This window comes from Pimephales promelas, chromosome 17 (assembly GCF_988280905.1).
Source record: "Pimephales promelas chromosome 17, fPimPro1.hap1.1, whole genome shotgun sequence".
In the NCBI taxonomy this organism is placed as follows: Eukaryota; Metazoa; Chordata; class Actinopteri; order Cypriniformes; family Leuciscidae; genus Pimephales; species Pimephales promelas.
Genome location: NC_142785.1, coordinates 30230910 through 30258684, shown reverse-complemented (window position 1 = coordinate 30258684; position 27775 = coordinate 30230910). Strand labels below are relative to the sequence as shown.

At 36.9% G+C, this 27775-nt stretch overlaps 1 protein-coding gene across 1 annotated transcript; it reads left to right on the top strand.

Moving 5' to 3' along the window:
- Positions 1 to 3699: 3699 nt before the first annotated feature.
- On the top strand, positions 3700 to 27556 carry ppp2r2d (protein phosphatase 2, regulatory subunit B, delta). The gene is made up of 10 exons (XM_039665339.2): positions 3700 to 3915; positions 4148 to 4222; positions 18163 to 18260; positions 18364 to 18529; positions 19363 to 19475; positions 20134 to 20311; positions 21943 to 22107; positions 22923 to 23092; positions 23306 to 23397; positions 25460 to 27556. Exons 1-10 carry the CDS (start codon positions 3906 to 3908, stop codon positions 25737 to 25739), a joined length of 1347 nt encoding a protein of 448 aa, XP_039521273.1. The 5' UTR covers positions 3700 to 3905; the 3' UTR covers positions 25740 to 27556.
- The last annotated feature ends 219 nt before the right edge of the window (positions 27557 to 27775 follow it).

The following is a 27775-nucleotide window of genomic DNA, read 5'->3' as shown; positions in this document are numbered from 1 at the left end:
TAAATCAATCTCTCTTTTTTTTAATTTGTACAAATTTTGCAGTTTATTTATTTTTTTAATATTTTAATATGTAAATAATTTTGAAAAGTTATTTTAAATTCTGTGATCAAAGCTGAATTTTCAGCATCATTATATACTCCAGTCTTCAGTGTAACATGATCATTCAGAAATCATTTCTAATATGATTATTTTGATGCTCCAGAAGCATGTACAGTATTATTATCAAATGCTGTGCTCAAATGAATTAGTTTTTATTTTAAAATGTAAAACAATGTAAATTTAAACAAATTAAAATCTTTATTGTATACAATTAGTCTTTATTGTATCTTTTAATCAATTTAATGCATCCTTCCTAAAAAAAAAATATATATTTTTTAAAAAATCCTTAAAACAAGGAAGAAAAAAGGAATATTTGAAAGTGATCCCAAAGTACTACACTTTTTTTAGTAATACTTCACAATAAGGTTCCATTAGTTAACATTAATGAATATTAGTCAACATGAACTAATAATAAACAATACTTTGATAGCATTCATTAAACTTAATGGGCTTTATGCACAGCTTCACTACTTCCCGAACTTCAGCCAGCTCCTTGTTTCCTGTCTGCCATTATTGGACACATTGATTAATTCAGGTGTGCTCGACCTCAGTAGTCACGGCAACAATAATCAGACACACCTGCATTAATCAATTTTGCCCAATAATGGCAGACAGGAAACAAGGAGCTGGCTGAAGTTCGGGAAGTAGTGCAGCTGTGCATAAAGCCCATTAATGTTAATTTCAACATTTAATAATACATTATTCAAATCAAAAGTTAATGTACTGTGAAACATGAACAAACAACTAACAATATACAACAGTAAATTCAGTAAAAAATGTAGTTCTCATGTTAGTTAACTAACAAATGAGACCTTATTGTACAGTATTCATCAGAAATAAATGTCAGTTTTGTGTCATTTTTACCATGCAGATTTCTACTGATATGCACCGTATGCAGCATAGATGATTTGAACAATAAGCTATGATACATAACCACTGAACAAATGCTCTGTCTCTTCTTATCTGCGCACACTCAGAGTCAGCATGTGTTCGACACCGATCCAAGCGGCTGAAAAACATCTTAAATGACTGTTGATGCCTATACAGCAGCAGAGGGATATCATTACCGTTTACTCAGTACTGGACCTGATGAACAGTGCTGCTGCATTTCAATTCTGTCCATTAAAAAGAAAAAGAGGTCATTTATATTTAAAGGCTGCCATCTGCTGGTCATTAACGCATTATGTGTTATAGTAAGAAATCTTGGCCTTCTAAATGATGCTGCAATCAACCCCTCTATATGACTAATGCACAATCACCTGAATTATTAAGTGAAATTTGTGATTAGTTTTGGTGGCAATCAACATCGAAGGATCTGGTCAGGCCTGAAACAAATCAGCATGTTCATAATGTGACCAATAAAGGTCCTAAAATAATACATGTATAAATATGCAATAATCCATATTCACAGTGTTTCTGAAATGGATGGAAGAATAATTCAGCAAAACTATTTTTACAAATGAATATTCATGATAATCCCTCAGCTTTCTTGTAAAGTAATGTAAATATAAACAAAAACGAATCTTCTGAATTACACACAGGAATACCAGAGCAGATTTCTGCTGGCCAGCTAATTAATAAATCATCAATGAATTAATATGCATTTATTAGGTGGTGGAGAAACACTCATATGTTCTTCAGATCACTGCTCACTTCTTCTCTTTCTCATTAGCAGTGTGGCTCATGTAATGACTCCCGTTTGCAGGATGTCTCTGTTGATATACACTCTAATTTTGTTCTGCGCTGCTCTCTGTAAAACATTGATTTAAAGACATCTGCCAGATCCACATGGGTCCAGAAAACAGATGAATTATTCATTTTGATATTATTCTGTATGCTTTATTTATGCTCTTCTATGAAACACCCAATGTGATTTCCTCAAACAAACTACATTAGGCAATAATGAATGCTTAACTGGCTTTACAGTTGTTTGTTGACTATTATAACGTATTAATCGCATGATGACAAAAGTAAAGTCACAAATGTGTTAACACGCAAAAATTATGAATGATGGATAGACTGCTCTAACAATTTGACATCCTAAATCCAGTGTTTTCAAACACTAACACAGATACTGTATAGTGGCTCCTCCATGTGGCAAACTTATGAATAGCCACAACACTGCAATGATCTATATTGTCAACACCTTCATCAGAGAATAACACAACACCATAAGATTCAAAAAGACGAGTAGGCCTATTTATTGAGGATATATTTAGAAATTGAAATGGATTTTAATACATTAAACATGGTATAATCTCTCAAAAACAATAAAATACCACACTGTTTTGACAATTTGAAGTAGGCCCTCATTTTTTTGTGTGTGCAATATTTGTTTTCCTGTTAAGTAGCCTGTGCAACAATGCAGAATATAGCAGTAACTAATGCAAATGAGATTTCAAAATGACCAGAAAGGTAAAATCACAGTAAAAATGATTAAACACACACACACACACATATATTAGATTGTCATTTTGTAGATCTCAAACTATTCAGAAATATGCATGCCACAACCCAGATAGAAAAAGTATGAAAGTTCAAAATGAGTTGGAGTCGTCAATGGCATGTTAAAGGTACGATTACCAGATAGCACAAGTCTATTTGATGTGATTTTTACATCTGGAAGACGTATTTTTAAGAGTGTTTGCTCATCTGCAATACGTCTATAGGACGCTTCCTGTCAGATGTCAAATAGACATCTAGAAGATGTTTTTTCTAAACGTCTATTTGACATCTGACAGGAAACGTCCTATAGACATATTGCAGATGAGCAAACACTCTTAAAAATACGTCTTCGAGATGTAAAAATCACATCAAATAGACTTGTGCTATCTGGTAATCATACCATTAACAAGCCATTGATGACTCAGCTCAGTTTGTTTTGAACACATTTTTCATACATTTTAGATGGCACACGTACGTCTGCAAGATGTCTGTTAGAGATCACTTCATCTGGAAAGCATCTACTGTTCACTAACATCTGGTAGACATCTTTAAGATGTCAATTTAACAAACATTCTAAATCATTAACATCTAAAAGACGTATTCTAAACATCTATTTGACATCTGACCGGAAACGTCCTATAGACGTATTGCAGATGAGCAAACACTCTAAAAAATACGTCTTAGATGAAAACACACACACACACACACACACACACACACACACACACACACACACACACACACACACACACACACATCAAATAGACGTCTCGGTGATGTGGGTGTGCTATCAGGGTTGTTTTTCTGATGTTCAAAATGCCTTTCCCTTGTCTTCCTTTTTTAACCTTCATGAACAAATGTAATTTCTACCACATGCCAAATTATTTACTGTTGTGGTGGAATGTAAACACCTCTTTATAAAATGTCTAACTTTGTATGACATCCTAACACACAGCTATTAAAACCTATTTCACACATTACGCATAACTTGACTAATAACCAAGCAATAAAATATTCTTTTGTTCACTACTGACTGAGGCTGAAAGTCTGTGATTATGTATTACACATTCACGTCCACCCAATAAACAAACAAGCAAGGGCGTTTGGTATATTTGCGTGAGTCTTTCAGTGTCTGCGCAAACCTCAGCGCAGCGAGGACGTGCTAGGCGCACGGCGCGCTTGATTAAATGACGTCACTGTGTTTCATGTCGACGGGAGTGTGCGCCATCTTGAAGCGAAAGCAAATCACGGGCTGATCCCGCTCTCGCTGAACCCGCTCTCATTCCGCGCTCGTTCATACCGTCCGCCCGGCTGAGCTCGAGGATAAGCCGCGCTGAAGGCTCGAGGCACAGGCACCGGAGATGATGGCAGGTAAACGCGCCGCGCTGAGGGTTGTGTGTGTTGGTAGGCGGGGGCGCGAGCAGCAGCAGTGCGGCCTAAATATGAAACCAGCCCCTTTACTGAGACTACATCAAACCCACGTCCACTGCTTTATCTCAGTATGCATGCTCGTGCGGGGCAGGGGTTTGAGTGCAGAGTGGTTAAATGTTTCTGATGGGTTGATCTGTGCATGCATTTAAATGCTGTTGTGTTGTTGTTGCAGGGGTTGGTGGAGGCAATGATTTCCAGTGGTGCTTCTCCCAGGTCAAAGGATCCACAGATGAAGATGTTGCAGAAGGTAAATAATGGTTTGCATTGGTTTTAAACACCCTTGGGTGAGTATGCATGCGAGATTAGGTGTGTTTTATATGGAAATCATGCATGGCGAGATATGATAGGAAGAGATGGAGTGTTGTAAATCCATGGAAATACACACGTTCATCCCATAGATTGACATAACTGTCCAAAAAAAAGGTGTTCTCAACCTTTTTCAAATAGTAGATGGATAGACAGGTGATCTTTGTGCGTCCTTTGCATTGCAGTACTGTAAATTATACTGTTTGGTTTTGAATGACAGATTGCTTGTGATGTTCCTCATTTGTAAGTCGCTTTGGGTAAAACCACCAGCTCATAGATGTCAGGTGTAATGCACAGTTTGCTGGACATTACCAACAAACACAATGACAAGTAGATGTGTATATATTTGCATACGCACAAATGCATGGACATGCAACATTGATTTAAGTAGAAATTAAGTTAAACCCTAATTAGAGGAAAACATACTGATGACTCAAGTTGCACTCAAAGGCGTGTTTAAATTGTTGTCCAATCAAATCCCCGTCATATACTACTTAATGCAAGATACCGCAGGAAAAAATTAGTCACCATACCTCCCCAGTTGATTCTGTACATTTCATACAAGTTTTCTGAAATATTATGTGTGAATATGCAAATTAGCCATGATCTAATTTGGAAATCTGAACATTGGATAAAGCCAGGTTCAATTTTTTTGTTGACGTAGAGGTTTTTACTCAGCTGATTTTCTCACTCCATAAATCAGATGATGCATTTTCACCATGTTTAAAGAAATAAAATGTCCTATAAATCAGGCACATGATAAGAACAAACCCCTCTGTAAAAACCTCTGCAATTTCTTTTACTGTAAGTGCTACTGAAGTCGACATTTCTTAATCGTATTGAAATACGTTTTGCATTTGAGATTTAAGCAAAAAGATAAAGTTTAATAAAATAAACGTCTGAAAGCTGTTATGGAAACAAAATAGCCTACAATCTCGAGAAGAAAAATAACAATGTGTTTTCCTGTATTGTCTTGCCTTAACTCTGACTAGCAATGACAAGTAGCGGATGAAATTGGCTATATTTAAAGAGAACAATATGTCAGGTTTAGTAGAAAATATGTCTGCATGAGAAAGAACACCGTGTTCCTCATACTATTTTGTTAGTTTTTTTATCTCATGAAGGCAAGTTTTGGCAGTCAGCAGCATAGTACAGTAGTAACAAATTAAAGATATGTATTAATATGACATGACATTATTATAGATTGCTAGATGAGTGTCAGTGAGCATGTGTGCTGCATTCTGGGGGCTCCAGTAGGGAAGCACATCCTGCCTTTGAAACGGCGGAAAGCACGTCCAACTGGTCCGACCAGCTCACGTTATCCATGTGTCGTGTCTTAGTGTGTGTTCCATCCAGAGATCAGTGAGTGAGGCTTGGGAATACAGTTGTGCTTCTGAATCTGAGAAAGCAAATTGATGTTCATTGTGGTGCTTCGATTTTGTTGCCATTTTTATTTGCTTTTATTTATTGCATTTTTATTTTCTTTATATGGTCTCTTTTTGTATGTGTGTGTATATATATATATATATATATATAGGCTTTTTTTTTTTTTTTTTTTTTTTAGTAGTTTCTGCATCAAATATTTTACCTAAATCTATCAGGTTTGTGTGTTGCTTGTTGCTTTTTATAAGACTTAAATGTTGCCTTTTATTTGACAGTTTTATTCAGTTAAAAAAAAAAAAAGTGTCATTGCTGACTCCGTCTCATGTCATTCTAAACCTACAAGTCTTTCATTCAACTTCAAAACACAAATGAAGATATTTTCCAAGTGCTCCAGACTAACTTTTTTTACTAGGAGCGCTGTATCCCTGACTGAACCTTTTAGGAGCGCAAGCAGAAAGTTTAAGTGCACACCTTAAATCAGCTTGCATTATTCAAATTGTTCAATTATTCAGATTTCTCTCAAAATAACTATACTACTGACAAGTACTTTAATAATAAATAGACTTAGCGTACAGATATTACAGTGTGCAGTTTTATTTTTAAGGTCACAGGACTCCAGACTAACATTTGAGGGCAGAGACACTGATTTCTATAAAATTATGTGGTAGCACTGAGGCTGACATTTTTATCATTCTTAATGTCTTAATATTAAAAAGCAAAATGAGTGAAATGAAATTGATATTAGGGAGTGAAAATTGCCAATAAGCATCCCACTGACACTGGTAAAGTGTAAGTGTTTAAATAAGAGTTTTCCTACATCTTAAAAGTTGTTGGACAATATTTGAAGGATGAACCAAAAATGTGGTCCTCACATTAAAAATAACATCTCTATATGATATTTTAGTTTTGAAGTGCTGGGAAAAGATGTGTAGTACTTGTTAGTTATGGTTAGAGTTACTATATTAGCCTAAACCCATGGTGAATATTGCTGATTTGTGGACTGAAAACCTTCTATAAGTGTTTCCATGTCAGCTCTGTTTGATCTGATATCTATGGTTTATAATGGAGAACTCTGCGCCGAATCGGGATGTTTCTCAGTCGATCTCACAGTGATGATGTTATTAATCCTGAGGCGAATTCAATGGATTTCTTTACTGGATCTCCAGAGTCTGGATCTCTCTCCTAGTGACAGGATTGGCCCGGGACTGCAAAGTTTAGGGCGCTGCGCTGTCTAATATTGGTCCGAACTAATAAACGGTCCGTGAAGCATAAATGAGTAGCGTATTTTCGTTCCGCTTTCATTTTGTTTGCATTCGCTGCTGGGCACTGTTGTGGTCGGTTGCGCCAGTGTGACCTAAATAAATATTTGGTTGCACCGGCAGGAAAAATGGTCGCAAAATGCTGTTTTCAAAGAAATCTGAGAGACTTTTCTCCATTCATTGGAAGTATTCATGGTTTTAACGTTCATAAAGAGATCGTAAATAATAAATTCCATATACGTAAATAGAGAGGTTTAATCAAAGTCTTTAATCCAAGAAAAACAATTGTTTTACATGGTGAACAGATTGAATATAGGCATATTCACACACATAAACATTGGTCAATAAATACAAACAGAAGCTCAACCGTTCTTGCTTGACACGCGAGAACAAACTTCATTGGATCTCACGCATCAAGCAAGCACCAAATTTAAATGCTCTATGTATGTTCTCTAATCAATTTGTGAATAAAAGCCCAAATTATATCTATTAATCTTATTAAAGTAGTCATGTCTCTTCAGAAGACTTAAAACAGTTATTTAAAACACATATTAGCCTTATATGGGTTTTTTTGAATTAACGTTTTGAAGCATCAGAGTTTTGGGTGAATAGACTTTCATTTCATTCAAAATATCTTCATTTGAGTTCCAAAGATGAACAAAAGTCTTACAGGGTTGGAATGAAATGAAGAGTGAGTAATTAATGACCGAATGTTCATTTTTGGGCTAGCTGATCCTTTAATGAAGAATAATTTTAAAGTCAAAGTTTTTAGTGATTTCAGGCCCATTTACACCAAGGACAATAACTATAAAGATAACGATGAAGATATAGTTCTGAAAACATTAAATAGCTGTTCGCTCTACAGTTGGAATCACCTCAGAACGATTTACAGCTGATAAACAATAAAAACATAGAACAGCCAATCAGAATCCATGTAGCTGTAGGCTAATGAGCTTGAGCATTTAAAGTGACAGACAAGCACGCACATAGAATAAACAGAATGATATCGTCCGCTGGCGTGTGTGCTAAAATAATTCTCTTTATAGTTAACGTTCTCGGTATAAAACTTGCCTTTAGTTGAGCGTGTTGTTTGTATGGTGGCGGTTGGTTTACTGTTTTTGCCTCTTCCAGGTCTCCGCTTTGTCTTCTGTGAAAAATAAACGGATTTCTAGGAAACGGACACATGTTGACTTGTGTAATATCATCCGAGCAGACTGGCCCCTTATGTGGAAGAGAAGGTTATTTAGAGATCACTCTATCGCTTGCTGGACTGTGAGGTGTGATCGCTCCTATTGGCAACGTTCCTTTTCTTTGAATTCTGCGCATTTGGGAATTTTTGGGCCGTAGTGATATTAAGGATGCATGCTAATTTAGATTCAAAAATTAAATACAATTACATTATTGCCCATATTGTTTCTATTAGTAGACTTGCAGACTGTGTGCTTACCGGATCTAAAGATATAAATAAATATGGACCGTCTTTCTCACACTCACGCTTTCTCACTAAACGGCTATGAAATAGTCGCTGGCTCACAGCCATTGTGTTTTCCAAGTAATTCCTAAGTGTGCAGACTTCCGGTTTCATTTCAATTCTCTTTTTTTTTTTTTTTGTCGCTTTTGATTTTAGAGCAAGAACCTGAGGATTAGTCATAAGATGTTCTTATAGTGTTATTGACTTGTTACATGTTTTACTGGACTAAATGCGCAAAATATGGTTCATATTGTTTGTTTCATACTGGTTTGTTTGACTCATCACGATGTTGTCTTTGCTCAAAGTGATATGCCTGATATATTGCAATAAACAGGCCATTAAAGTATACTAAAATATACCTTAAAACAGCCATTGTTGTCAAGTAGATTAAAAAAAAATACTTAAGTATTTTTCCCACACAAGTTTATATATATATATATATATATATATATAAAATTATAATCCTATGCACACATTTGTTTTTGTTTTCCAGTAATGAACTGCAATGTTTTTGTGAAATTTCTTGGATGTTATGTAAATTTATATCTTTTTTTTTTTTAAATCATAGTGAGCATATTGTGAATTTTCCATCTTGTCCAGCTTCACTTGTGCTTTTTCTCTAGCCATGAATGACTTTTTAAACAGGAAGTGAGTAATTTGTGGTAAAGATTGTGCTGCAAACTCCCTTAAAGTTATATGCTCATGTTTATGAGGCCATTATTCATTTGGGATGACACATTGGAGGGGGGTTGATTCCCCTCATGGTCTTACCTGTCTAACATGGCCGCACAGAACACCGTCGCTCGCCCTCCCTGCGTCCACACCGCAGCTTCCCCAGGCTCTTAAATCTTCCTCTGTCTTCTGTGTGCTGACAGCCACAGTCTGGTACTGTGCTATAATGGCTTCTCCCTACCTTTCAGGATGGGTATGTGTTAGGGATGCACCGATACCACTTTTTTGGAAAACGAGTACGAGTACGAGTACTTGCATTTCAGTACTCGCCGATACCGATACCGAGTACTTAATAAAAAAACAAAAAAAAACATGATTTAAATATTTTTATATACGGGTTTTTAGGTCCTTGATTAAATTACTTGGGTAACACTTTATTTCAATAGTCCACTTTACTAACTATAAGTAACTTTTCAATTACATGTCAACTAACTGTCATTAGAGTATTAGTAGACTAGAGTATTAGTACGATCAGCTTAATATCTGATAACACTTTATTTGGTCCCCCAACAGACATTCAACTGACTATAAGTAACTTGGCGACTACAAGTAAACTTATTCTCCTAATCCAAAGCCATTCACTTTGAAATTGTTCCACACCAGTGATGCACGGGTTGATCCAAAATGAGCGGGTGCCTGCGCCGCGGTCACCCGCGGTTACCCGCAGTTACGGGTCATCTAAAAATATTTTTAATGATATTCGGGTCGCGGTCGGTCAGGTCGTTTGGAAAAAAATGGCAATTAAACCTTTGTATTTATATAGTACTAGATAGAATTTTCTATGAAATATAGGCCTATAGGCCGAATTTATTTATTGGCTGAATAACTGGCACGAAGATGACACACAAGCTCAGTCTAAACAATTCTCAGTTCTGTACTGGTGTGATCCGAGAACCGCTGTACCTCTGCGTTCGTTACTATACGCGGATGCGCAGTATCAGCAGTATCAACAACATGTCTCAGTTCAGTGAACTGTTTAGAGTTACTGGAGTAAAATATAATTCGGGATATTGGTTTATTTCAACTCGGAGGGACTGTCAGGCATGTCTGAAATTGAGTAACTGTAGTAACTTGTGGATCAGCACTGACGCAACTTGACGTGAACTGATGCGAATGATTCAGTTCGATTTAGCGTACTGGTTCGACCGGTTCATTAAAAAGAACCGATTCGTTCACGAACCGGCCATGTCTATGATCACTAGTCTGCAGAGAGATGGAGGCGGCAAGAGAAAAGGTGAAGACTGGGGAGTGGAAGCTCCGCAACTACACAAATAGAAAGAGTAAGTGTGGGAGACATTTACCGAAATAATGAAAGATGATGACCAAAGTGCTGCCTTTGTTATATGTAGGCTACGTCTTCTTGCGATGCTGTGTTGTTACACGTTTATGGCCCAATGACGCTACGATGAGCATGTACTACTTTTAAAAAATATTTTCTTACTTTTTTTGCGGTCCGAGTAGCGGGCGGGTAGTTGAAAACGTTGGTAGTGTGCGGGTTGTTTATACATTGACCCGCGCATCACTGTTCCACACGGCTGACATGTCTCCCCATCTCCCCGCTCTGAGCTGCAGCCGGAGCCTGGGGGTGGGCACTCGGCGCCTGTGATTAACCCATTTCTCAGAACATGGTATCGGTCCCCGGTATCGGGGGACTTTTAACGAGTAGGAGTACCTTAGAAAATGTGGTATCGAGGCCGATACCAGATACCGGTATCGGTATCGGTGCATCCCTAGTATGTGTGCGTTTATCTTCGTGTGCGCTCCGCTTGTTTCTGAGCTTCACGAAGTCAGGCTTCGTCTGCTTTTCCTAGCGCTAACGGACCGTGATGTTTGGGTGGCTGTATGATGCTGTGATTTGCTCTGGTTTCGGGAGGTGCTGATGTAATGCTGCTGTAGGATGTCCGAAGTGGATGTTAGCACCTTTAGGAGGAATCTTTCGAATGTTTTTTACGAGTGGTGGTCACCACCCGTCATGTTCCTGCCTACGCTTTCCTGCTGCGGCTGTTTGTGTTGTGATACAGTACAGTGTTGTTTGCTCTGGGAATGATACAGTACAGTGGTGTTTGCTCTGCATCTGATATTGTGTATCCTCTGCATCTGATAAAGTACAGTGGTGATTTCACTGGATCTAATATGTTTTTTCCTCTGGGTCTGATACAGTGCAGTGGTGTTTCCTTTGCGTCTGATACAGTACAGTGGTGTTTGCTCTGCGTCTGATATTGTGTATCCTCTGCATCTGATACAGTACAGTGGTAATTGCTCTGGATCTGATATGGTGTTTCCTCTGCATCTGATACAGTACAGTGGTAATTGCTCTGGATCTGATATGGTGTTTCCTCTGCATCTGATACAGTACAGTGGTGTTTGCTTTGGGTCTGATACAGTACAGTGGTGTTCGCTCTGGATCTGACACAGTACAGTGGTGTTTTCTCTGGGTCTGATACAGTGCAGTCAGTGGTGTTTGCTCTGCGTCTGATACAACGCAGTGGTGTTTTCTCTGGATCTGACACAGTACAGTGGTGTTTGCTCTGGATCTGATATGGTGTTTCCTCTGCGTCTGATACAGTACAGTGGTGTTTGCTCTGGGTCTGATACAGTACAGTGGTGATTTCTCTGGATCTGACACAGTACAGTGGTGTTTGCTCTGGATCTGATATGATGTTTCCTCTGTATCTGACACAATACAGTGGTGTTTGCTCTGGATCTGACACAGTGCAGTGGTGTTTGCTCTGCATCTGACACAATGCAGTGGTGTTTTCTCTGGATCTGACACAGTGCAGTGGTGTTTGCTCTGGATCTGATATGGTGTTTCCTCTGCGTCTGATACGGTACAGTGGTGTTTGCTCTGGGTCTGATACAGTACCGTGGTAATTTCACTGGTCCTGATACAGTACAGTGGTGATTTCTCTGGATCTGACACAGTGCAGTGGTGTTTGCTCTGGGTCTGATACAGTAGGGGTGTGCGATATGACGATTTTTAATCGTGGACGATTAAAATGTCTCCACGATCTGCTTTTGAAGAAATATCGTAGTATCGTGTTACAGTGCATTCTATCAGTTCAGTTCTGGCGCCTCCGTCTCTCAACTGTACAACGCGACGTAGCCTACACATGATCACACGTTAAGGAATAGGTACGGGACACCGCAATTCACAAAAGTTCATTATTTGCATAAGCCTTGCCGGTTAAACATTTAATTCACGCGCTGATCCGCTGTTCTAACGTGCGCTTTCCTGACCGCATAACCCCCGACGCTCACAGGCACTAGAAGTCTGTCAAACAGCGCCTGAATACTGGACTAAGTTATCTCTCGAGTCTTATTAAGCTAATACTGTTAAATACACACAATGTTTACATAAACAGGCTATGTCTAAAGTGAAAGCAAACATTTGAGAGAATATCTGGTGTAATATGCGTCTATATTAAACGCGTCGCGTGCTGGTCTAAAAGCAACAGGAATAAATAGTAGCCTACTGCCGCTTGTCCTTAAAGGGATAGTTCACAAAAAAAAAAAATAAATAAAAAAAAATATTAAGTCATTATTTACTCACTCTAATGTTGTTCCAAACCTGTATTAATTTCTTTCTTGTGATGAACACAAAAGACATTTTTTTTTTTAATGTGGGTAACCAAACAGTTGCTGGTCCCCATTAACTTCCAGGAGAGAACCTATAAAAAAAACTATAAGGGGACCAGCAACTGTTCGGTTACCCACATTATTCAAAATAACTTTTATTTTCAACAGAAGAAAAAAACTTATTCGGGTTTAAAACATCTTGAGAGAGTAAATTAAGACAATTTTCATTTTTGAGGGAACTATCCCTTTAGTGTTAATAAAAAAAAAAAAAACACAAGGAGAAAATCACTCACTGACTGAGAACTTAAAGAGAACTTTAATAAGAATCAATTTATTCAGTGAAGTCTATGTAGTGTTTTAATTTCATATTTGTTCATTTAATTACTTCATTGCAACTGCTAAATACACCTGCATCTGAAAAAATAAAGCACTATTTATTTAATATGAATATTAATTTGTGTAATGTTTATCTTGTCTTATTTTTTTAATAACAAAGAAAATAATGACAAAGATTTTTATCTTCGCCACTGGCCTAAATGTGTGGCTTTCTTTTTTATTTTGTTACCTAAGGCTTTGTTTTTAACATAAGGACATTAGTTTGGCTGTAATGAACAGCCACTTAAAACCAATTAAAAATATTAAAACCAACTTGAAAAAGAATCGTGATAAAAAATCGTGATCGTGATTTTCCTAAAAAAATCGTGATATGATATTTTTTCCATATCGCCCACCCCTATGATACAGTACAGTGGAGTTTGCTCTGGACCTGATATTGTGTTCCCTCTGTGTCTGATACACTACATTGGTGTTTGCTCTGGATCTGATATTGTGTTTCCTCTGCATCTGATAAAATACAGTGGTGATTTCACTGGATCTGATATGGTGTTTCCTCTGCATCTTATACAGTACAGTGGTGTTTGCTCTGGGTCTGATACAGTACAGTGGTGTTTGTTCTGTTTTCTCTGGATCTGACACAGTACAGTGGAGTTTGCTCTGGGTCTGATAAAGTACAGTGGAGTTTGCTCTGGATCTGATATGGTGTTCCCTCTGCGTCTGATACACTACAGTGGTGTTTGCTCTTGATCTGATATTGTGCTTCCTCTGCATCTGATAAAGTACAGTGGTGATTTCACTGGATCTGATATGGTGTTTGCTCTGCGTCTGATACAGTACAGTGGTGTTTGCTCTGCATCTGATACAGTACAGTGGTGTTTGCTCTGGGTCTGACACAGTACAATGGCGTTTGCTCTGGATCTGACACAGTACAGTGGCGTTTGCTCTGGATCTGATATGGTGTTTCCTCTGCGTCTGATACAGTGAGTACAGTGGTGTTTGCTCTGCATCTGATACAATACTGTGGTGTTTGCTCTGGATCTGATATGGTGTTTGCTCTGCATCTGATACAATACTGTGGTGTTTGCTCTGGATCTGATATTGTGTTTCCTCTGCATCTGATAAAGTACAATGGTGATTTCACTGCATCTGTATGGTGTTTTCTCTGCGTCTGATACAGTACAGTGGTGTTTGCTCTGCATCTCTACTTGTGTCTTTTCCAGATGCACAGGATGAAACATCCAGATAATTAATGACTACGGCTCTCCTCACTAAAGTGAATCTTACAAAATGTGTGGTCACAACCCCCGCAGTCATATTTTTTTTTAAGTATATACAGTATATTTTTCAGAAATAAAATTGTTTTATGACAAGATGTTTTGCATTTGTACTTTTTTATGACAAACCTCAAGAAAGACCTGACATTACTGAGAGAAGTTTCTAAACCAGTACGAGCCATATATTTAGCCAAATTGAGATTCAGTATCAGCACTGAAATCTTTTTATTAACTTGTTTTTTGTTTCATTGTTGTTATTATTATACAATTGTTTATTTATAAATGCAAAGTATTTAATACTTATTTATATTTATGTAATATGTATCTATCATTAAATTGTTTTATAATATTATAATAGTTTTGTGTGTATGTGTGCGTAAATGTGTGTGTGTGTGTGTATATATTTATATATTGTATGTTATATTAAAAAAGCGATAATTACAATTATTAAAAAAATATGATTAATTATTTTATGATATAGTATAAAAAGACATGTATTATTTATTTCAAATGTTGAATTTAATAAATAAATAATTGTCGCTTGAATTTTTGTGCACATATTATTTGCTATTAAATACTAAATAAAATTATTTTTATTTAATATTAAAATATAGTATATGCAGATTATATACAATAGTATTTAATGTATTTTGAAATGTTTATTAAATATAAGTGTTGACTTAACTATTTGTGCACATCTTGTGTGCTTATTAACGTAAACATTATTGTAATGGGAATATAAGCTAAACATTTGCTTAATTGTGTGCTTTATGTAATGTGAAAAATGCTCTCCAAAATAGCCTTTATTTTCTCTATGCAAAAATGATCATATCTATCTTTGTTGATCTTGGAATGAAATATGAGCGGGCGTGTTCTTGCTGTATTTAGTGAGGTTCACCCGCTGATGTGTCTGAGTCATCAGATTCTCTCCGTCACTGGTGTGACTAGAGATTGATTAATCAGACACAAACACACAGAGACCCAAAGGCTTTGTATGTTTGTTGCTTATTATTAGCTGATCCTTCAACCCAGGATTTATATAGTCATATAGGCAGTCATAATCAAGATTATTTTGGTCAATATTATAATTGTGATTTAATTACGTTTTTTTAGTTGATTTTCATAAATCAAAATCATAATTTGCTCACTCTCATGTTGTGTTTTGATTGTTTTTACAAAAAGGAGTATTTTGTAAAACTTTGGTGCTTATTAACTTTCATTGGAGCCTCTTGAGCTACACCAGCCACTTTATTCACCCATGTCCTTCTAAAATAAAAGGATTTTGCAATGTTCTGTTTTGTGAAAGATATAGGTTTTTGTTCTTTATATATTTAAATACTTTTGCCCGTTTTATGAAAATTAGCTTGAAATGGAATTAGCCCTGGGTATCGATTCAGGGGTTGAGCAAATATTGTTCTCCCATAGCTTTGGTGGTACTTAGTGGTGAAGTTCATTTGAACCGTTTTCTTTCTGTGTAAACCGAAAACACAGAAGTCTATTTTTTTCTCTCTGTATCATATATCACAACCTTATCAGACACCAGTAACCTGTTATTGTTTTTAATCAGACACCATATAACCAAACATGTAGTTAAAACCAAAATTTCTCCAATTTGATTCGTTGCTTGTCAGTGTTTCTCACCTGGTGTAAAGTTTCCTCAAGTCTACAGTAAAGAAACCAAAATCTATAAGCTTTATTTCAGTTCTAAATGTACAAGAGGCATTTGATTGTCTCATACTGTTACTGTGTTTTTGGCATGGGAAACATTGAAGGCCAGGTCTGTGTGCGCCGAGCTAATTGTTCTGTTTTTCAGGAACACTGAATCATTCCTCCCTTTATCCCTGTGCCCTTCCCTCGCAGCGAGAGAGGAAATTATTCACACTGAACAGATTTGTGTTAAATCCGGTTTGAGTTTTAGGTTCAAACATGTTACTAAACGTGTATGAGAATAATGAATGTTTTAATGTTCCCCTCATATGTAGTGTGTCATATATCTGTTTGTGAATAAAAAAGATAAGAAAGAAATGGACAAAGAACCGATTCTGAGCAGCCTGAAACGAGTTGTCAGTAATTCCAGTCAATTTGTATAATACTTTGACTCGGCTCGTTGTTTCTAAAGCCTGGAAGAGTTTGGATCGTTTGGTCCAAAGACGCTGTTTCTGCTCTGCGAAGTAAATCCACTTTCAAAGACTCGAATTGATACGATTATACTGACTCCATTGTTACTGTTCGTACAAGGACTGAAAAAGCTCAGGAACTGAAATTCAGATATATTACAGGGCGTTTTGTTTCCAACACGTGCTAGACCACAATAGACCTGGACATCTGACCAATCAGAGCGGAGTTGGCTTGAAAGGAGAGGTTTAGAGAGACTGAAACCTTTGTTGAACCTTTTAGACACTGTGAGAAAAGAGGTGATGCTGCAATGTATATTATGCGAATATTATTAGTGTTTTATGATTTTGAATGCGTGTAAACCTATTGTTGGAGACCTACAGAACAAAATTAGGTAATACAAGGTAGGGCTGGGCGATATGGCCAAAAAAAATTATCACGATAATTTTTTTGATATCAGTCGATATCGATAATTATCACGATATATGTCAAATATTTATTTTTTTCAAGTTTAAAGGCAGATTTTTGCAACAAAGTTGTATGAACCAGAGTGTTAAATGTGTTTTTAAACTACTCTTTAAATTTATGTTCACTAACAAAAACAGTAACATCTGTTTTTTCTCCCTTTTTTTTCTTATGTAACAACCACATTTTTATTTGGTAAAAAGTAATATTCTGACTGTTTGAGTTGCATTCAAATTAACCATTGGTCATTCAGTCTCATGCATTTAGATCATAACCACAGATAAAACCAGGTATAGCCTATAACTTAGCTCCTCACTGTCATGGCATAACTTTGTTTTCTGTATTTTTTGATTGAAAAACAATAGCCTGACAGCTAAATACATTATTAAATACTGTACTTATATTCCATTAGTCATAATACATTGTCAACATTAATAATATTATACAATTCAATATGTATATCCCACATTTCATGGTGCAGTTAATATTACCAGGCTAACCTTACAGTAAATCCATGGTAGGCTAAATGGATTCAGTATCAATTCAGATTCTGACTGTATCGTTGCACGCAGTGTTTCTCCTTTTTGTCAGCGGTGTTTAATCTGCCTTTAAACTGGTTTAAACTTGACATTTGTGTTCTTCGCTGAACTCAAGTGCTTCTCACTGGATCTCGTGAGCAAAACGACCAGAGGCGCGTCTGCGTGAGCTCGCGCTCCACTCAATGCACTGCCGTTTGGACTTTGAGCCGAGCGGATAAATGCTCCGTGTGGCGCGCGCGGTTTAAATGAGTTTCGTTCCGCTTTTTTGACGCATAAATATTATCGAACATTTATCGACCTCTTGATATCGTTTTATCGAGGAAAATTATATCGCGATAATAATCGTTATCGTTTTATCGCCCAGCCCTAATACTAGGTATAGTTAACTGCTCTGGAGGCACTGGAGAAATTGATTATATGGATTATAGTAATCCTTTGTTTTTTTGTTGTTGTTTTTTTTTGTTTGTTTATTTGTCTGTCTGTCGTATTTGTATGTTTTTATGGACTTTGTTTTTCTGAGTCTGAAATAAAGAAGTGAAAAAAATTAGAAACAATAGTATAATATGATATGAGGACTTTAAGTCTTTGGCACAACATTAATGATCAGTCCAAGAACATGTAACTTGGCTGAATTTTGATGTCAAAGCTTTTCTACTTTCCTAAAGCTGTGCATGTTGAATGCATGAGATATATGATTGTCTTATCCATCTTTCTTCCTTTTGCATATGCAGCGGACATTATCTCAACCGTTGAATTTAACTATTCTGGGGAGTTACTAGCCACAGGAGACAAAGGGGGAAGAGTCGTCATATTTCAGAGAGAACAGGAGGTGATGCAACCCAAAGATCCATTTTTTTAATTAGATTTTTTTTTTTTTTAATGTGTGACTCAATAGATGTGTTAACCAGTGTGTTCAATGTGTCTCTTCACAGAGTAAAAACCGCCCACTCTCAAGAGGGGAATACAACGTGTACAGCACTTTTCAGAGTCATGAGCCTGAGTTTGATTACTTGAAAAGTTTAGAAATCGAGGAGAAGATCAATAAAATCCGATGGCTCCCGCAACAGAACGCTGCACACTTTCTCCTGTCCACAAATGGTATGAAGAGTACATCTTTTTTTTGTGTGCTATCATTCGAAAGTTTGGGGTCGTTAAGATTTTATTGATTGTAAAGTCATTTCTGCAAGGATGCATTAAAGGTAGGGTTGGCCATTTCAATAGCAAGCTATCGTTGAAAGCATTAGATCCCTCCAGTGCGCTCTAAAGCCACACCACATGGTCACACACAGACGGAGCAGATTTAGAAAAGTGTCACGAGAGATGGCATTCAATTACCTCAAAATTGTCTCAAAGCACATAACTTTAGAATAATAATGAACATAAACAACTTGCAAAGCTCTGACTTGTACCAGCTGACTGCTGCAGATTTATTTAGCCGTTGATTGTGTTGGCAGAGTAAAGTCTGAGGACGTCAACTCCTCCAGGTTACAGATTACCATCTTCTTGTAATTACGGTTACAACATGTAGCATAAGCTGACAGGCAGGTAGGACATCCTATCATTGCATTCGGACCAAAGGCAAAGATTGGGACATTTTTCGGTCCTAAATAGATATATTTATTTATTTTATTTGTATATTTTATGCTTACCAAGCTCACTAATATATAGCTTGGTAAGCATAATATACTTTTTTTTTCAAGAATGTGAAAAAAATCATACAGACCCCAAACTTGTTTTCTATAGATGTTCCCAAACTATTTGAGCTGCCTACTTTTACCTTTAGATATTATTGTGATCATCCTGACAAAAATATGTTGTATTTTGCACTGATTAAAGGAAAATATGGTTGCTTTTTGGCTCCATTTTAGCTTACTAGGTTTTAGATATGCAGTTTGTCTGTTACTGATTTGTATAATTTTCTTATCAAAAAGACAAAACAATTAAACTATGGAAGATTAGTGAAAGGGACAAACGAGCGGAAGGATACAACCTTAAAGACGAAGATGGAAGACTGCGAGATCCGTTTCGAATCACATCACTACGGGTTAGTCTGTCTCTTCATTCCCATGACATTCTGAGTTGCAGGTGCAGCCAGTAACTGTGCAGTGAAACACTGGTTTTTAGTTAATCAATATTTAATTCATATATAAAGTCAGTTCACTGTGATATCGAAAAGTTCTGTAAACATGAGTAGTTATATGTTCCCGGTTGTCAGTGTTGCATGACAGTTTAACTTAATTTAATGTCAAGTTGTCATGACAAAAACACTCACAGGTTATGATGTTATGGTTTGTCAAGATCGATGTAATGACAAAGACATCTTAAACAATGTCATATTTGAGCGAAATACACTTAATGACCGTTGTCATTAACATGCATAAACCCTACTTTATATTCAAGACATACTGTATGTCATGGTTATTAAGGTGTCATGTCAGTCTTATGCACACCCCTTCAAGTAAAGTGTTATTTAACTAACAATGAAAAAAAAGTATATATTATTTTTGTCAACTATTGCATTAACCCAAACTGGTTTGTGAGATAATTCAAATTAATCATAAAATTATTAAAATAAAACAAAAAAGTAATATTGCATTTGTTTTCCTGCATGTCATGTGACCTTTAATTGACATCAGAGAACTGTGAGCATGTGAATGTGTTAAAATTATGGAAAATCTTAAGTAACATTGGTTGTCTCGCAGGTTCCTGTGCTGATGCCGATGGACTTGATGGTGGAAGCCAGCCCACGCAGAATATTTGCAAACGCACATACATATCACATCAATTCCATTTCAGTAAATAGTGATTATGAAACATACCTTTCTGCAGACGACCTCAGAATAAACCTCTGGCATTTAGAAATCACAGATAGAAGTTTTAGTATCCTTTACGTGATTTGTGACTTGTTTATTTTGCTATCAGGTGTTTATTTAAACTTCTATTTGTGCCTCAGTAGTACTCAATTAAGTTTTCATGACCACTTTACACCTTTAGAACTGTTTTATATGCTGCTGTACCTTATGTAAACATCCTGTATGCAGATATGTTTGGGGTTTTGCCCTTGCCCATCCTTTAAAGGTGCAGTAAGCGATTCTGAAGAAAAAAAAAATGTTGAAATCAACACCCAAACACACCCAACCCTCCCTTCATTTCTCAGTCCACAAAAAACTGGAAACACTATGCAACACAGGCAACATCTAGCTAGACAGCTTGCGCAAGTATGGATGAATCCGCTGTGGTTCAACAACATCATCATAGTACGTCTTGATTCATTGAAACAGCAATGTTACTCGTGTATCGAGCAAAAACATCGCAACCTGTTTTCATGCCTTCCTGCTCTCTAACATATCTCCGGCGCTGGAAAGTTTTTCTAATATTAACGCGGGTCCTTGCATGATTGTAACCCTTCTTCCAATAATACTCTGATCTTTTCCCCTTTGGTAATTTCTCTTTCTCAACTATCTTTCTTTTTAAAGAATTTGTTTAACGCTTACTGCACTTTTATTAATAACCTCTTTGCATAGCCTGAATAATGCTGCGACAGGATCTTGAAACAATATAACCAAGGCCTAAAATGAACACACGCCAAATATCTAAAAATCGATGTAAAAATTGGAGTTGTCGAGTATGAAACGGTCAATCGCCGGTCGGTGACATTTTTATGAATTCTAACAATGAACATGAACGTGAAAAAACAAGCCTTTCCAATTTAAATATTCAGTATTTAAGTTTAAGAAGACACAGGAACTGAATTCATTACTTGTGCTGTGTGGGAAGTTTTCTGTTTGCAAACATCTGAAGTACGTGTTTAAAAAGTTGAGAAAACTCGTGTAACAGTATTTGCATATTGGATCCGTGCATTAGCATTTAAAGTGACAGCAGCCTAATAGCCCTGCTGGTGTGTTTTTAATGTTAATCAGTCAACAAAGGACAAATAACAATCATTTATTGGTTTCGACTGAATAACAGTTGTAACTTTAAGGATTTATCTACGTTTCATGGCTGGGAAAAAATATATTTGGCCGGTACATTTTCTGAGGTCAGGTTTTAGGCCCTGAATATTACCCTTTTAACAATTAATATATACAGTATATATATATATATATATATATATATATATATATATATATATATATATATATATTAAAAATATTAAAATTAAAATATTAAATATTTAAAAAATATTAAATATAAAAAAATATTAAATATTAAATTTAAAAAAATATTAAATAATATTAAAAAAATATTAAAAAATATTAAATATTTAAAAAAAAAAATATATATATATATATATATATATATATTTTATTTTTATTTTTTTTTTTATATTGGAGGCATTGGCCAATCTTAATATATTTTAAATGTCAATTAGAAAACATCCTCCAACCACGTTTTTGTTTAGAAACCAAATTCCCAAGTAATGACCAACGCTTGCAGCGGTGATGTCTCAACTGCTTTAAAGTGTCTGTGAACTTCTTTCTGTTGGTTTCCTTTATGATTTCCCCCCTCAGACATTGTAGATATAAAACCAGCCAATATGGAGGAGCTGACAGAGGTGATAACGGCGGCCGAGTGTCACCCACACCAGTGTAACGTCTTTGTATACAGCAGTAGTAAAGGAACCATCCGCCTGTGTGACATGAGGGCCGCCGCGCTCTGCGATAGACATAGTAAATGTGAGTATTTCAAGTCAGTCCAATGTCTCTTCCGATTGTTTTTTTTTTTTTTTTATCTAATCTCGCATCCCTTTATTTTCTATCAGATGGAGTCTGAATTTTTTGTGAGAATTTTCCTAAAAAAAAAAAAGATCAAAAACTCTCACCAAAAAGCTGTGGAGAGTTCCCGGTTTGTCTGTTTTTGCCGTGTGTTTCCAGTGTTCAGTGTCAGCAGGGCCTTGTGTTACGTAATCACTTGGTTATGTAATTAATCGAACACTCTGTCCTCATTCCAGACCAACAAAGCAAAACGGCAAACTCTGGCCATTTACTTCCTGTCAAATCCACTTGTTTCATAACACTGCAAATTCATAAATGTGAAGTGTTTGGATGGGTTAAATGCACTTTATATCCGTAATAATATGGAATATTACTCCACAATATTGTGATATATTCTTGGGACTGTATAATTTCACAAATTTTCTCGTGTGCTGAAGAAATTGTTAAACAGTTGTGCCGCTTAATATATTTTGTGGAAACTGACTTCTTTTTCTAATTTCTTGGGTGAATATGAAGTAAACAAGAACAGCATTTAATTTAAATGGAAGTATTTTGCAACTTTAAATTGATTAAAAGTAACCGTAAATATATTTATAATGCATTTAATGCAATATAAGTATTAATTTTTCTAGAAATAAAATCTTACTGACTGCAAACTTTTGAATGGTAGTGTACATGTGCATTGTGCACCACAAAATTTTACATTTTCTACTCAAACAAGCTGTAACATTTGAGAGAAATATCAACAAAAACATTGTGGTTTTGTTTCTCCAAAGTTTTTGAGGAGCCAGAAGATCCCAGCAGCCGGTCGTTCTTCTCAGAAATCATCTCCTCCATATCCGACGTCAAGTTCAGCCACAGCGGTAGATACATGATGACCCGCGATTACCTCTCCGTTAAAGTTTGGGACCTGAACATGGAGAACCGGCCCGTAGAGACCTACCAGGTACACTAGAGATCTGATTATTGCGACAACTGGAATTCCAGGGCATGTCCAGTCACGTTTCGCATATTTTCAGAACATGGTGTTGCACGTCTTCAATTAATACATTCTTCAGATAGCGTCGGCACCTCCCCAAAGTTTCACACAGTGCTTAAATGTGTCTTATTTTGAGAGTGATATGTTTTTGGTTGATTTCCATGTGCTTCTCTGTTTCAGGTACACGAGTACCTACGTAGTAAGCTGTGCTCGCTCTACGAGAACGACTGCATTTTCGACAAGTTTGAGTGCTGTTGGAACGGTTCAGACAGGTGCGAAACTATTTAATGCGGATGAATGTAGAGGTTTTCAAACACTGCTTCCCACATGCTCAATAAGTCATATTCTTACAATTCTACATTTTAAAGCAAATAATGTGACAACCATTATTTTATATATATATATATATATATATATATATATTAGGGATGTGCAAAGCAGCCGCTATTTGTATCTGTATTTATATTTGTTGAGGGGAAAAGTATGTGTTTGTATTCAAGTAAGGCCACGCCCCCTTGTCGGGTTCTGAGGCCCCCGCGCCATTGGATGTGCAGTTGCCGCAGCACACCCTATGAGTATATAAAGAATATAAAATATTAATAATTGATTTAATATATATATATATATATATATATAATAAAATATATGTAATATCCAATTCAGCTATTTATTATTAATTATTTAAAATTTAAATTTGATTTAAATTTGGTTTCTCTGGCTTAATCTTTGGAGGGTAGAAAAAATCAATTAATCTTAGATTTGTCTATTACAGTAATCACAATTTGTGTGGATGACAACATATTATGTGCATATTTATAAAGACTGGATAACGGTATGTTTCGTGTGAGAAATTTGAGTTTATATAAAGTACTCAATAAAAATTGAGTGGAGGATACTTAGTAAGTTTTTATCATGGTAATATTTACTTTATTGACATGTAATGGCGCTTTTCCATTACCAGTACCAGCTCGACTCGACTTTTGTACACAAATAGTACCCGGTCATCAAGCTCTCTTCGGCAACCAAACAAAGGAAAGTCCTGCACCTCCTCGTTTGACCACGGCGTATTCTTCTGAGTTGCCATAATAATAGTAGTAAGTTTAGTAACTATCTCTGGCCAAACTATTTAAACGTGGCGGGGTTATTTCTGGATCAAGGGGGTAATCCATCAGCCGGAAGTTGAAGCCTCGTAGGACCCGCCATTGTAGCATTACTTCACCTGCTGACACGACAATGTACAAATCTCTCCATTACTTTGTATCTTACGTTAATGCTCCGTAGATGCCGTTTTTGTGAAAAATAGGCTAATGATTGCGTCATCACTTTCTGTCGCACAATAGAGACGTTACTGTATAGACAGGAGGAGAAGCCCGCAGGCAATCTTTTACTGTCTATGAGGCAAGACGGGGGACATAGAGGCATAAAGTCAATGAAGAAGCCTTTTACTGTCTATGGGAGAAGCCTATAGAGAGTCCATAAAAGCAATGAGACAAAATATTTCAACAACATTTTGGACGACTACAACTGTCAGACTGTCGTCAGACAGGAAGTGCAATAATCAGGCTTCAAGTCTTCTCCATTGAAATCAATGGGGTTGTTCTGTCCATTTCTTTTACTGTCTATGTTCTGGATACTCCATCTGGTGCGTGTAATGATGACGATTCTCTCTGACCAATCAGCAGTCGGCATTGTTTTCACGTGACATATTAGTATCGCCTTAGCTCGCTCAGAACCTCGCCGGAAAGCAGGAACAGGTACAAGGTGTTACACAGTGGAAAACCAAACAAAGGCGAGTCGAGTTGAGCTGGTACTGTGTTTCGGAAAAGCGCCATAAGAAAAAAGGTTCTGATTGGTGTTGATGAACTGGTACTTTTCTGATGGGACTGAACTGAATCAATATAGTTAAAACCAATAGATGAAACCATTCAAGCCTACAAATCAGATGTCCTGCAGCAAAACCAATGCTTATGTTGCCTTTGGCTTGCTCAGTTGGGGATATTCAAATCATATCATTGATCAGCTCTACCAAACTTGATTGTCTTTTTTTCATGAATAAACAAACACTGTTAAGTTGTCTTGATACTGTGAAGCAGCTTTGATACAATCTGTATTGTGAAAAGCGCTATAGAAATATATTTGACTTGACTTCACTTAAACAGTGTTTAAGATGCAAACAAAGGCTCGACCAATGGTGTGACTGATTGAAAACAAGTCATTATTTCACATTTGGTTGTGCAGAAAGTCTCAAAGAGGCCTTTTGAGACTGCGTTTAGGTAACCTAAACTTTACAATACGTAAATGGTGGCTAATCTTTATTCTTTCCCTCCTCCCCAGTGCCATCATGACGGGCTCCTACAACAACTTCTTTAGGATGTTTGACAGGAACACGCGCAGGGACATCACACTGGAGGCGTCGAGGGAGAACAGTAAACCCCGTGCCATGCTCAAACCCCGCAAGGTCTGCACCGGCGGCAAACGGAAGAAAGACGAAATCAGCGTGGACAGCCTGGACTTCAACAAGAAGATCCTACACACCGCCTGGCACCCGAAAGAGAACGTCATAGCTGTGGCCGCCACCAACAACCTGTATATATTCCAGGACAAACTTAATTAAAAAAGGAGAAAAAAAAAGAAAGAGTGATTTAAAAACCAAGAAGAAACACAAATCAAGAAAAAAAAGAAACATCCCCTCCCCCCCGTTACCCCCGACGCAGGTCGGCGGACACTCAAGAAATCTCGTACTTTACTTAGTCGTTAAATCTGTTCGAGAAACATGGCCATCCTGACAAAGAAGGGAAGCCCTTGTTTTTCACATGTAGTCAAGGAAGCTGAGAGACATTTGTATATTTTGGAAAAAGTCAATTATAGAAAAACAAAATAAAAGCAGAGGTGAAGGCCAATTTCACCAATCAGCATCAAGACCAGATCAACTTTTGCAAAAGTCGTACATGTATTCGTCTTTCGGCTGAGCCTTAAGTTTTTATGATTTGACGACCAAAAGTACGGGAACCGCACCAGGATGAGTAACGTCTCGCTGTCAATCGTATGTACTCGCTGTTCGACTTTGAAATTCAGGCCTTCATGAGCGTTTGTTTCTTGCCTGTTAACATTCCTTCCCTTGGCCCGACTCTCAGGCCTTGCTCTTCTACCTTTTTAAGCACTTAGAACAGGTCTCCAATTTGGTCAGTGGACAGTTTCTTGTTTCTGTTTTCTTTTTTCGTTTTTACTTTTGTTCTGTTTTTATACCTTTCTTTTCTTGTTTTCTCATGCATAATATCTACTCACTGACTGTACCTATATATTACACCCGACGGTGTCAAACCAACCACTTAATAAAAGTAACATAACTACAAAGAGAAAGCGTTTTTACATTATGAGCAGGTATGTATGAATTTTATGTTCTATATTTGCATGTAATCTGCATTATGTAGATCTGGAGCACCAGTGGTTAAAATGTGAAACCTGTATCGGCAGCGTTATTGGGGAATTCAACCCCCCAAAAAACGTAAATGGATTTGTTTTTGGCCTCGACTTTATGATTCACTTGAGATTTAAGACTACGTCAAACCACCAAACGTAATTCCCTGATAATGAGCCGGCTGGGAAGCAAATCTCCATGTTGTACTACTTGAATTTGCAGTTGCACTGTTTGAATGAGGACATTGGCCATAAGCATCAGTATTGCCGTCTGATTTGCTTTAGATTTTGGTATTACAGTTATTTTTCTTTCTCGGTTTTCTTTTGTAAAGGGAATAGGGATTCTACCGCCTTAAGTCTGTCCTAAAATAATCCTCGCCTGATAACCTTGAGGACTAGATGATCTCGACATCATCTTACCTCACCCACAATTTTTCCCACATGGATTGTTTGTCCTTCTAGCACTCCGTTTGTCCGTTCATGTGCTGCTACGGTTCTTGCGGCTTAGTATTTGGACACTAATATACAAGATATCGTACGGTCGGTGACCGGCGTAGAACACTCAAATTGAAACCGATGTGTCGAGTGCCTCTAGAGACAAAACTGGCTTTCCTCCAGTCAATCGAAGTTAAACTGATCACACACCAGTGTCGAGATACTCCGTTGGCTCAATTCCTGCGCAACCTTTGCGCTGAACTTGACCTAAGCGGATTTATCGTGCATCGGGATGTGGTTTAAAAAAAACGTTGACAACAGTTTGCGTGCTGCTGAATTTTGACATGCGGCTGCAAAACTGATGTCAAAATGACAAACGTAAACTTAAAGGTTGACAAGTGCAAAGTTGTTGTATAGCTGATTGTGACGCTCTTGAAATATGGGAACTTAAGGGTCGGTTACGTACTCGGACCTTGTTCCTTGTTAAATGATGATGATGATGATAACATTGTGAAAGTGTACACTTGTTTGATTATTTTTGACCAAAGTTAAATAAAATTTTAATTGTGTTTATCTGAATCAACACACTGGCCAACACTTATTTAAATAATTTCAGGTAGCCTTTTTGTCTGCTCAGTGTAAATATGATGTACTGATTCCTATTAAAAAGTGTCTAATGATAACTAAAATCCCTCGAATTCATGTGAACCTATTGGTGGGTAACGTCCCGTTTTCTTGGAAATGTGTCCGGCTATCTTTTAAGTCAAATCAATGTTGGTAACAGTTTAATTCACAGAT